The sequence below is a fragment of the Parasteatoda tepidariorum genome, chromosome 7 (genome assembly GCF_043381705.1).
Source record: "Parasteatoda tepidariorum isolate YZ-2023 chromosome 7, CAS_Ptep_4.0, whole genome shotgun sequence".
Lineage (NCBI taxonomy): Eukaryota > Metazoa > Arthropoda > Arachnida > Araneae > Theridiidae > Parasteatoda > Parasteatoda tepidariorum.
The window spans coordinates 26,627,492-26,638,747 of record NC_092210.1 but is presented as its reverse complement, the minus strand read 5'-3'; the positions used below and the strand labels follow the sequence as shown (position 1 = coordinate 26,638,747).

Below are 11,256 nucleotides of genomic sequence, written 5' to 3'. Positions count from 1 at the left end.
TTGGCGCTACATAATATTTTTCAGTCAATTATTTGAATAATGTGTAATAAAAGGGAGGAGTTAAGAAACCATTAGTTATATTGCCTGCGTAACGGATATAGTGAACTCCCGGTTATAGTGAACCGACACTTCGGTCCCTTGAAGGTTCACTATAGTGGGGTTTGCATACATAATTTTTTTTATTTCTCTTAGATATCAAAAATTATATTTTTTTAAATACTTTTAAAAAATATTTTTAATAACTTTCTTCTCTTGTCATTATTTTCTATTATTTTCCATATTTTCTCAAGAAGAGCCTACCAATCAATGCAAATTATGATCAATAGCAGAAATAAATACACGTTTAAATAAAATTCAAAAAGTTCGGAACAGATTAAGTTTTTTTTTTTTTTTTAAATATTTAACGGTTTTCAAACGTCGAATTACGTTTCATTCTTTGAAACCCTAAAGTTTTTTTAAGAGACATTTTGTATTGTTCTGAAGTCCCGCTGTTGAAACATGATTATTTGTGGATCATCAAAGTCAAGAATCATTGGCAACAACCAGTGAGCGGGTACGGGAGAGACAACTCTGCTCAGCATGCAAAGGAGTCGAGAGAGCGCGGTATTGATAACTGTTCTACCGTAAAAGGCTCGGTTTAGGACAGATTGTCAAGCTACCAAATGAAGGGAGCCATTCCCTCCACTGAGATTCAAAATTGTGATGGTATGTTTTCCGATTGTTCTATGGGATGTTTGCCAGACCGTTTGCATTAGCCTATTATGAAGCTCTAGAGTGACGTAACTACACTACTATTTTGAAGGAATAAAGAAAAGTTATAAGAATAAATCTCACTTAGTTTAAGAGATTTCTATCGTAGTAAAGAAAAGAATCGGAAAGGTTATGCCACTTTGGAATTCTCGCCTTAAGAAATGCACATAGATTTGAAAGTCCCCTATCCCTCCCTCCGAAAAAGTAAACTCTTCCGTTAAATTTCTGCTTCAACCGCTAACTCGTAATGATTGATTAATGTATCTTTTGCTGTGTGCAATCGTGATTATAGTGAGATTTAAGAAAGATCAAGTTATGGCTTGCAAAATTTATTGATTAAAATAGTACAATGAACGAGGGATATTTAAAACAATCATAGCGTTATCAGTAATATTTAAGTATAAATTAATGGACAATCATTTCGAATTTCCAATTGAACAGTCACATCTTTTGGCTTTAATGTGAAGTAAGAATCTTTGACAAACTCCAATGGAACCTGAAAATGCAAAATAATGCAAATATAGTGCATAAAAACATGACATGTTCTTTAAATGGCATTTTCATATATTCATACACCAATAATTTCTAACTTCAAAGGTTTTACTGTTAACATAGTGCAAAGTTTTTAGCAGGGCTAATCAGCATGTTAAAATAAGAATAAAATATTAGAATCAAGCATAAAGTACATTAAAATATACATGTTAATTCGCCTTGAAGAACAGAGGCATTAAATAATTATATTTTAAGTTGATTATAGAAATAATTTAAACTCTTGAAGTGTTTATTGAGCAGGCGCTAACAAGCAAATAGAAAATCAGAGTATTTAAGCACTTAAAGCATTTAAACCCATTAAACTGCATCTAAACTGCTTTAAAATACAGCAGCACCCGAACAAAAGCTGCTGATAGAAATAATAAGTACGGCAAAAAAGTTTTAATGCCTACAAAATGCATCAGTATTAACACTAAACATACCATAACCGATCAATTGACCGTTATGGTATGATCGTTTTTGCACATTTGACTTCATGACTTTTTCCAACAATTATATAAAGTTAATATGCTATTATTATTATTTTTTTGTATTTCGTTTGTTCCGAATAATACTTCTCATATACCTATTTCTAACACAACTGGTCATTTGACCGGGAAAACAATTTATTTCTTTATAAGGATATCGGATCAGAAATTATGATGCAATGCGTGTTTAACGTTTAACGTATTGCATTCGATTAGTTGCACGTTTCTGCAAAAACTGTTGCGTAGTTAATTCAATCGGAATATCCGTGAATTCAAATTTCAAGAAAGTATCTAAAATTTTAGATTTATCATTTTTTTGTAAGAAAAAGTGACAGAAACTAAATGTTTAAGTAAGTAGTTTATATTTTGTTTTGATAGCTTTACTTCATTTCTAATTGGGTATACTATAGCCTACGTCACAGATCGTGTTATTCCTACTAAATTTAACTAGTAAACAGCATTTTCTGCGAACCTGATTTCTAGCAACAAGTAAAAGCATCAAGCGAAGTGTCTTGTTATAAGTCGCTACTCGCCAGGTTGGAATTGTATTAGTCTAGTTTCTTTGGAAATAATTTATATTGTTGTTTTACCGAAGTTTATGAATTTAGTAAGCATATTTAAAACTCAGTTTATTAATTAAACTAAAAGGTAAATGTTATTCCTAGTAAGTGGAAGTAGTTGTGCTTTTTTTCATATTATACCCAATTAACTGTCTAATTAACTTCATTTCTAATTACCCAGAAAAATGTCGAAACAATCAAGACAGCACAAGTTCTTAGAGGAAATAATATTAATTATAACAATTATAATTCTCATAATTCTTATATATTCTTATAATTATAAGAATAATTATAAGAATTACAGAAATAATAATAATTAGAAGAAATATATTTGCGGAAAATGTACAATGGAAACACCCAGTATATGTTAAAAATGCGTTGAGCAATGAATTTAAAAATTCTTATTCTTTGTATTTGTAATGCATAAAAATGGACAATATACAATTATGTTTAATTATAATAAAGTTTTTTAGTTTATTTCCTTCATAACATTCATATTTCATACATTCAATCAAGAAACATAAAGTCCGGTTAATTGACCAACTACGGTAGAAATAGGTATAGATTAAATGTTGGTATGTTTAGTGTTAAAGCGCTCAAAGGCATTATTATTTACGTTACTAGACTTAAACGAATTTATAGTAATCAAACAAACTTTTGGTTAGAAGTTGCTAATTTTCAAACAAAGCTTATTTTTATAATTTATGAATTAAATTCATTAATCACTTCTTATGTGAAGTTAAATTTTATGCTTTCGTTTACTTTATTGAAGTTTGCACTGTCCATAAGGCCTTAACTGTAGCAGGCACTTTAAGTTATTTATGAGGCACAATCTTCAATCCAATAAGTTAGAAGGATAGCTGTTGATGCTGTGGTATTTAGTTGACGGTGCAAGGTATCATGAACTATCTGAATAACAGTTCTGTTTTTTACAACATAAAAACCTTTATTCACAAACAGTAACAAGTGTGAAAAACTCATAACAGGTTATAAGAAAACTCAAATTCCAAAACAAAACTAATCTCTTAAAAACCAACAACTCTGTTGTTCTAAAAATTGTCATTCTAACTTTATCGCTTGCTTTTTTATTTTATTTATCTCTTTATGTGTTCAGTTTATTTTATTCGTGCTTTTGCTAGCCCGTTATTTTTTTAATATTTTTACCATTATTAATGCTTTTGCTAGCCAATTATTTTTTAATATTTTCAGACTTTATAACGGCGATTAATTTGATGTAAGAATTTGTATACCTTGAAACGATTTTTTTTCCACCTTCAGTAATTTAAATAATAAAATACAATAAATAAATGTGGAAAAAAAAGTATTATTTTGCTGGATATTGCCTTGAATAAATAAGTTTTATAATTGTATGCAAGAACTCTTTTAACCCACTTCATTAGTTCCAGAGATGTTATGAAATAGGTTGAGTTGTGATTTCGGATAAAACTTATTTAATTATTTTCTTCTTATATTAAATATGTTCCAGTTGCTAGTATATAGTTCAGCCTGTAGCAACATGGCCCACAGATTTTGCTGCTTGCCACTTGTTATAACGAAACCCATCAGTTCTTAAAAAAGGTTTATGGTGTTACTAGCTGCAAATGAGTCACAGCATTTTACACTTTACATAAAATTCATACATCTCAATTTTACAGTAAATAAAACGAAAATATAACAATCATAAAAAATTAAAGTTTAAGCTTACTTTGGTTTGGGAGCATGACTTAATAATAAAACTGCTAATTATGTACACCAGACACACTTTGGAACTTAAATGTGAAAATCTCATTCCGACGCAGTTTCTGGGTCCATGCCCAAACGGAAGATATACGTTGGGATCTCGTTTTGCTACCTCTTCGTCTGAAAATCTGAAATGAAATTATGAAATCTAAAATAAAAGCTTAATAAGCACAATTACAATGGAAGGGTTTAGTCCAACAAAAGGGATAGTCCAGATTCGCAAATTGTTGGTTCGGATCGACTGAAGGAAATTTAAAAAGTTTATGAATTTTATTTTGTTTCATATCCGTTGTTGAACAGCCGACCCGATTTTCGGTTTAGGATTACTAATGCTCAACTCCATAACCTTGTAATTTTGAACCTAATCCAGAAGACAAAGGAATTCCCGGATCAAGTATTGAAAGAAATTTGTCTTCGTGGAGAACTTTTTGATGGAACTAACTATCATTTGCGTCACGGAGAGGAAAACCACAAAAACCTCCCGCTGTTATGCTGATGGCAAGGGGACTCTAACCCATGATCCGTCTACCCTACTCCGTAGCCTTGTAATTTTGAACTAATCCAGAAGACAAGGAAAATCCTGGATCAGTACCCCCAGAAGCATGATTTGCTATGGGAACATGGAGGACTTTGTGACTCGACAGATTTAGCGTGCATCGGTCACCATTTACTATGCAGCGAGTCTTCGGCCGGTGGGGATCAAACCCACGACCTCTTGGACATGAATTTAGTAAATATCCTCCAAAATTGAATTGAATATGAATTTAGAAAATATCTTTTTATAAGAAGATGTCTTATTTTATTACAGTTCTAGGCACTATTCGGAGAAGCGATATTGTTACATATGAAACAATGTATTAAAAACATACTTACCTTTTCATAGCTCCACATTCATTCAATTAGATATTACAGTAAACCAAAAAAAATGTTCATAATTTTTAACTTACTGATCGTATATTCACATACTAGGACTCAATCTTAATGGTTTGAAGGCCTAATCTTGAATATGCAAATTAATTTGTGCTTACGATATTTTAAGTTACGAAATCAGACACAAAAACGTTTTTTTTTTCTCTGCATAAACCTACCTATTATGACAAATTTGGATCCTTAAACTGATCTGCAAAATATCATCGAAATAGTATAAGTAAGAAATCAATAGAACGTGTTTTTTTTAACTTTCATTTTTTTGGAATTATTTGACCGATTCTCTTCAAATTTTACATTTTATTACCTAAGATTACCTAGATTAATTTGGTGTAAAAATTTTGTATACCTTATGACAATTTTTTTTCTATTTTCAGTAGTTTAAACACTAAAATATAATAACTAAATAGGAAAAAAAATTATTATTTTGCATGAGATTGCCGTGGATAAACAAGTTTTATAATTGAATGCAAGAATTTTTTTAACCCACTTCCTTATTTTCAGAGATGTGATGAAATATGCAAAAAGAAAGATTAATATTAAAAGGCTCAAACTTTCAAACCTCTCTCCTGTTAAAACAATTCATTAGATTGAGACTCTCATTCATACTTTGGGAGATCAAGAACCCAAATCTATTCGATGTAAGGTATGAATATTCAAAGAAAGTACATTTCAGTGTCTGACTGAATTCATAAGTTAGAATTAATTTGCATATTTAAGATTAGGTCTTCAAGTGATTAAAATTGAGTCTCACTATTAGTTAGTACCTTCATTAAATTAAAGAAAAAAGTGCAGAAAAATGTTTTCTTTAACAACAGGGACCGTTTAACCGGAGAGGCAGAGGTCACTTTAACATAAATAATATTTTATCTTTTCAAATATTATTTATATCATTAAATTTTGCAATTAAAAAAATAGATTATTTTTTGTGTATGAGTTTTGAAAAAGAAAAATGTCTATTTCAAGCGAGCATTAACATTTCCATGGTGAAAACCCGATGGGAAAATTCTTGCTTTCAAAATGTCTCAACGAACAGAATTAATATATATATATATATATANGAAGATTTTTGCAGACACGTTTCTGCAAAACTCATTTACAACTAGCTTTCATTTACCTTTCAGATTTGATAAATCTTAAAAAAACTTATGAAAACAATAGCTAAATTTTGTCAAAATTTACAGATTTGTATCTGCAAAATATTTTATTAATTTGGTGCAACGATATAAATAATCTTTCTTAACTCAGTATCAGCCCAATTTATCTGATTTATAATAGCATTATTAGGAGATTTGATATTGGTAGAATATCAATTTTACTATATACCAAATTACTGAAGTCTTGACTCCTCAGTGCTAGCGATTTCGGTTATGATAAATTTTGCTTGCATTTAAAAATTTTCAATTCACGTTTATTTGGTCTCATTTGCTTAAATTGATTATATATAGTGACAATAATTACAAATCTGATGTATTGAATCAAAAAAGAGGAGGGAAATTATAAAATTTACTAACACTTTCAAGTCTTCAACCTAATTGTGCTTAGCAACCTTTTCAAATAGGAAAAAATAGGTATGGTCTGTCTATATAAAGAACTCCCCTCTTGACTCGTCTAGAGAAGGAGTGGTGACTATGGTTACGAGGTTTGATTATCTAAATTAGGGTTGTCGGGTCAATATTTAAGACAAGATGTGACTGGGTTTGGCGAAAGAGATCATGTAGGGGGAGGGTGAAACTCCCCTCTTTTAAATTTCTTGTTTCCATAGCAATAGAGAGCCATAGACTTTATGTCTATAGGAGTTCTTTCTATTGACAGACTATAGCCCGAATGTTTTATTATTGAGATTTCTTTTGTTGAAAAAAATGTCTATCATAATATATTGACAATAATAGTCCATGTGCCAACAAAGTGAAAAAGACTGTTCGTAAACTGAAGAAGAAAAGAACCGGTAATAGAACCAGTTTGTAACTTCTGAAGAGTAAAATATCCTTGAATATACCAAAACTTATTATTACAAGTACGACATATAATTTGAATGTCATAATGGAAAAATTAAATAATGATCAACTGTTCCTAATTAGAAATAGTAAAAGCTATTACTTCAAGAAATCTAGAAATAAAATGGTTTTTTGAGGAGCTGTCGACGAAAATATTTTCTTAAACGAAAACGTGATGAAAATTCAAGACAGAGATTTCAAGACAGAGAGAACAAGAAATGAAAGCAAGAATTTGAGAAGATTTATCCGATCTTTTTCGTAAAATCGATGTTGTTTTTCTTCTATAAATATACCTTTCAAATTTTTATAATTTGTGTTGGCCATATCTATCAATTCCTTAAGCAGTAGACAAATCATGGTCTCAATAATATGCTCAGAGGGCTATTTTTATTATACAAAAAGTCTCTTAAGAACTCATGTTTAATTTATCATGATGAAGTAGAAGCTATTTTTCAAACTTGTAATGGAGTCTCTAAAAATTCGATATATATATATTAATTTTACTACAGATTTATGATTTATTTCATAGGTAACACAAATGATCAAGTCAATCAACGTTGTCAGTTAAACAATGGCACTAAACAAGAAATTGTTGCCACATTACAAAAATGTATCGATCAACGTAATCAGTTATTTAGGCAGTTCAGAGCTGCCCTTGACAAAATGCCATCCGATAATTACAAAGTTGTTTTTAGTGCTGACAAAACATCTGCTGGCCACCACAAAGGAAAATACAATGCACCAACATTGGATTAGGTGGCTATTGTTATAGTTGGCGAAGAATTTACTTCCCGGGATATAATTCTTCATCGCAGAAATGGTTTAAAGAGTCTCAGAAACAATCCTATGATGCATTGGAATATCCTATTTTATTTTGGCAAGGAGACGATGAATACCATTTTTAACATAAATCCACAAACAGGCGAGGAAACCAATAAGAAAGTAAGTGCAATGAATTATTATGCGTATAGATTAATGACTCTCCAAAACGGTGATAATCATATTTTAAAATGTCGACAATTATTTCATCAATACATTGTCGATATGAATGCAAAAATTAAAACCCAACGCCTGCTGTATATTAAATTAAATCAAACCAAATTACGTTCAGAAGAATACATTCATTCACGGGATGCCGAAGTCAAGCATCACTGGCTGCTGTCAGTGTGCGGGTGGGTGACCACTTGGATCAGTCTGCGTAGGGACCGAGGATGTTCGGTATTGGTCCTCGTTAAACTGTGCAGCCGTAAAGTGCTCAACTTCGTGTGCAGGTCGTCGGGCTACCGAAGCGGGGGTGCATCCCCTCTACAGAGGATTAAAATTGTGATGGCATGTCTTCGGTTCATCCTCATGGATGTTTCCCAGACCGTCTCCAATGGCCCAATGTGCAGCTCTAGTGAGACGTAAAGGAACTACAACAACAATTTACGGGATGCAATAATTAATGGTGGTAACGATAATCCTAATGATGTAGGGAAAAGGATTATACTGCAGGCTGCATTTACAGGGAGTTCAAGGCACATATATCAATACTCGCAGGATGCATATGTTCGCGCATATTGGTGCCCAGATTTATTTATTACATTTACATGCAATCCCGCTTGAGTTGAAATTAAAGAGCTTTTGTTACCAGGACAATCATCATCAGATTGTCATGATATTACTGCACGCACAAACGAAAATTAAAATCTTTGCTTGATTTCATTGTGAACCGTCATGTTTTTGGAGAGACACGGTGTTGGATGTATTCTATTGAATTGCAAAAAAAGAGGATTGCCACATGCACACATTCTGATTTGGCTTATTGAAAAATCACACCATGCCAAATTGATCAGATTATATAAGCAGAAATACCTGATGTCACCATTGATCCAGACTTATTTCAGGTAATTATCTAAAATATGATTCATGGTCCGTGTGGCTCACTCAACAGCACTTCACCTTGCATGTCTGATGGAAAATGCTCCAAGCGATATCCAAGATAATGAACTGCTGAGACTATCACTGGCAATGACGTGTATTCGCTTTATCGATGACGATCAAAAGAAGATGGCGAAGATCCATTATTTTAAAACAACTCGATTATCCGGAACAACGATGATGAAGTCGATAATCGTTGGATTGTACCGTATTCACCGTAGCTCTCGAAAGCGTACGAAACACACATCAATGTCAAAAATTCCAATTTCTGTGAAAGCGATCAAATACATTTGTAAATATGTAAATAAAGGAAGCTATATGGCAGTTTTTGGATAGGAAAATGCTACTTTAACAATCGATGAAATCAATCAATATCAGCTGGGAAGCTACACTAGTAGTAATGAAGCAGTCTGGCTCATTTTATCATTTCCAATTCATGAACGACATCCAACAGTTCTTCATTTGTCAGTACACCTTGAAAATGGACAGCGAGTTTACTTACGACAGAAATGTCAGTTCATGAGCATTGTCGCCACCTCAAACAACGTTAGCGGCATTTTTCTCATTGTGCACGGATGACGCATTTGCAAAGACGCTTATTTACTGTGAGGTGCCAACATACTACATATGAAGTGTTTCGGCGAAACATTTTTAACGTCGAAAGCAAGGTAAAGCAGTTGAAGTTCATCCCAATTTATATTCAACTGATGCATTAAGTCGTCTCTACACCATCCACCCTAACAATACAGAATGCTTTTACTTACGATTGCTATTATTCAACGTGCCAGGACAGACATCGTTTCAAGAATTAAGAATAGTAAACAATGAAGCATGTGCCATTTATCCTGAAGCACGTTAAATACGCACGTTATTTTCAATAATATTAACTATGTGCTTTCCATACAATTCAAAAGATCTTTGGGAAGAATACAAAGACAACATGAGTGAAGACATACTACATCGCTTACGCGCAACAAAACAAAATCCACACATTCAATTCTCTCCAGACGTATATAATGAGGCTTTAATTTCAATCGAGGACATATGTTTAACAATCTTCAATAAAACACTGTTGCAACTAAGAATTCCTGCTCTAAATCGATGTGCAAACAGTCTTTTCAATCGTAATTTTCTACGACAAACTCATTTTGATATCGACAAATTAAGTTCATTTGTTCAATCAAATCTTTCAAAACTGGTTATCGAACAACGAATAGTGAGGAGGAATACTTTTTGTGAGAAATAAGTAGACTCGCTTCTTATTATAAAATATAATGTATTAACAGCTTTGAATAATAACAATAACGTACATCTTAAAAACAGGAGAATTATCAAACAGCAGAAAGAAAACATTAGTTTTCTTTTTTTTCGTGTTCCTCGTTGCTATGGGATACGAGACTGGCAGCGTTGAGTTGTAGTAGGCAGGTCACCACAGTACTCCCCCTCCAGTGCTAACGATTCCTTTCTTACAAATATTTCGGATTGAAGCGCACTCGACGTCCCGAGCGTGTTGTTGTCGTAGCATTTGCTAAGTCGGACGTCGTGGATTCAGATGATGTTGATGACGCATGTGTTACAGTCGCTTCAGGTTTCCAGATGAATGCCGGTTTTAGGCGGTCGATATTAACATTAACTTCTTTTTCGTTTACGAAAATCTTGAATGTTTTTTCGTTTCGAGCTAGTACTTGATGTGGTTCCGAAAATTTTGGTGCAAGAGAAGGTTTTGGAGCATCACATCTGAGAAAAACATGAGATGAGTTTCTAAGTTCTTTGTGCACGAAGACAGTTTGTTTGCAATGAGCGCTGGTAGGAACTGGTCGTATGGTAGGAACTGGTCGACATGCAGTTTCTAAGTTCATGCACGAATGTAAAAGGATCATTGCAGTTAGGTGGATTGACTGAATGTACGAAATCTCCCGATAAACGGACAGCAGTATCATATACTAGTTCGGCAGAAGAGGCATTCAGATCTTCTTTCAACGCTGATCGAAGACCTAGAAGTACGGTAGGTAACACCTCAGTCGAATTGATTGTTTTAAAGAGCGATGAAATCTCTCGACAATTCCATTGGAACTTGGATGGTAAGGACTGGTTCTTACTTTGTAAGTTCCCAAATACTTAGCTAGCTACGTGAAGAGTTGGGATTCGAACTGACGCTCTTGGTCAGTAGAAATCTGTTCCGGAACTCCAAATCGAGAAATCCAAACGGAGTAAAATGCATTTGCAACAGTACTAGCTGAAATATCTACTAAAGGAACGGCTTCAGGCCAGCGAGTAAACCGATCAATGCAAGTAAGAAGATATGAATATGCATTAGAAAGCTTCAATGGTCCGACCAAGTCG

General features: G+C 32.9%; 1 protein-coding gene across 2 annotated transcripts in view; it reads right to left on the bottom strand.

Annotated features, from left to right (window-relative positions):
- Positions 1-1,063: 1,063 nt before the first annotated feature.
- Positions 1,064-11,256, bottom strand: part of LOC107441683 (cytochrome P450 9e2) — a 47,362-nt gene continuing 37,169 nt past the window's right edge. For both annotated transcript variants that reach the window (XR_011637234.1, XM_071183210.1), the window contains 2 exons: positions 4,035-4,197; positions 1,064-1,246 (listed from right to left, as the gene is read on the bottom strand). Coding sequence is in view for 1 of the 2 variants with exons in the window: in XM_071183210.1 (XP_071039311.1) it covers positions 1,145-1,246; positions 4,035-4,197 (265 nt within the window). In the remaining variant the exon portion in view is untranslated. The remainder of the gene's footprint in view (positions 1,247-4,034; positions 4,198-11,256) is intronic.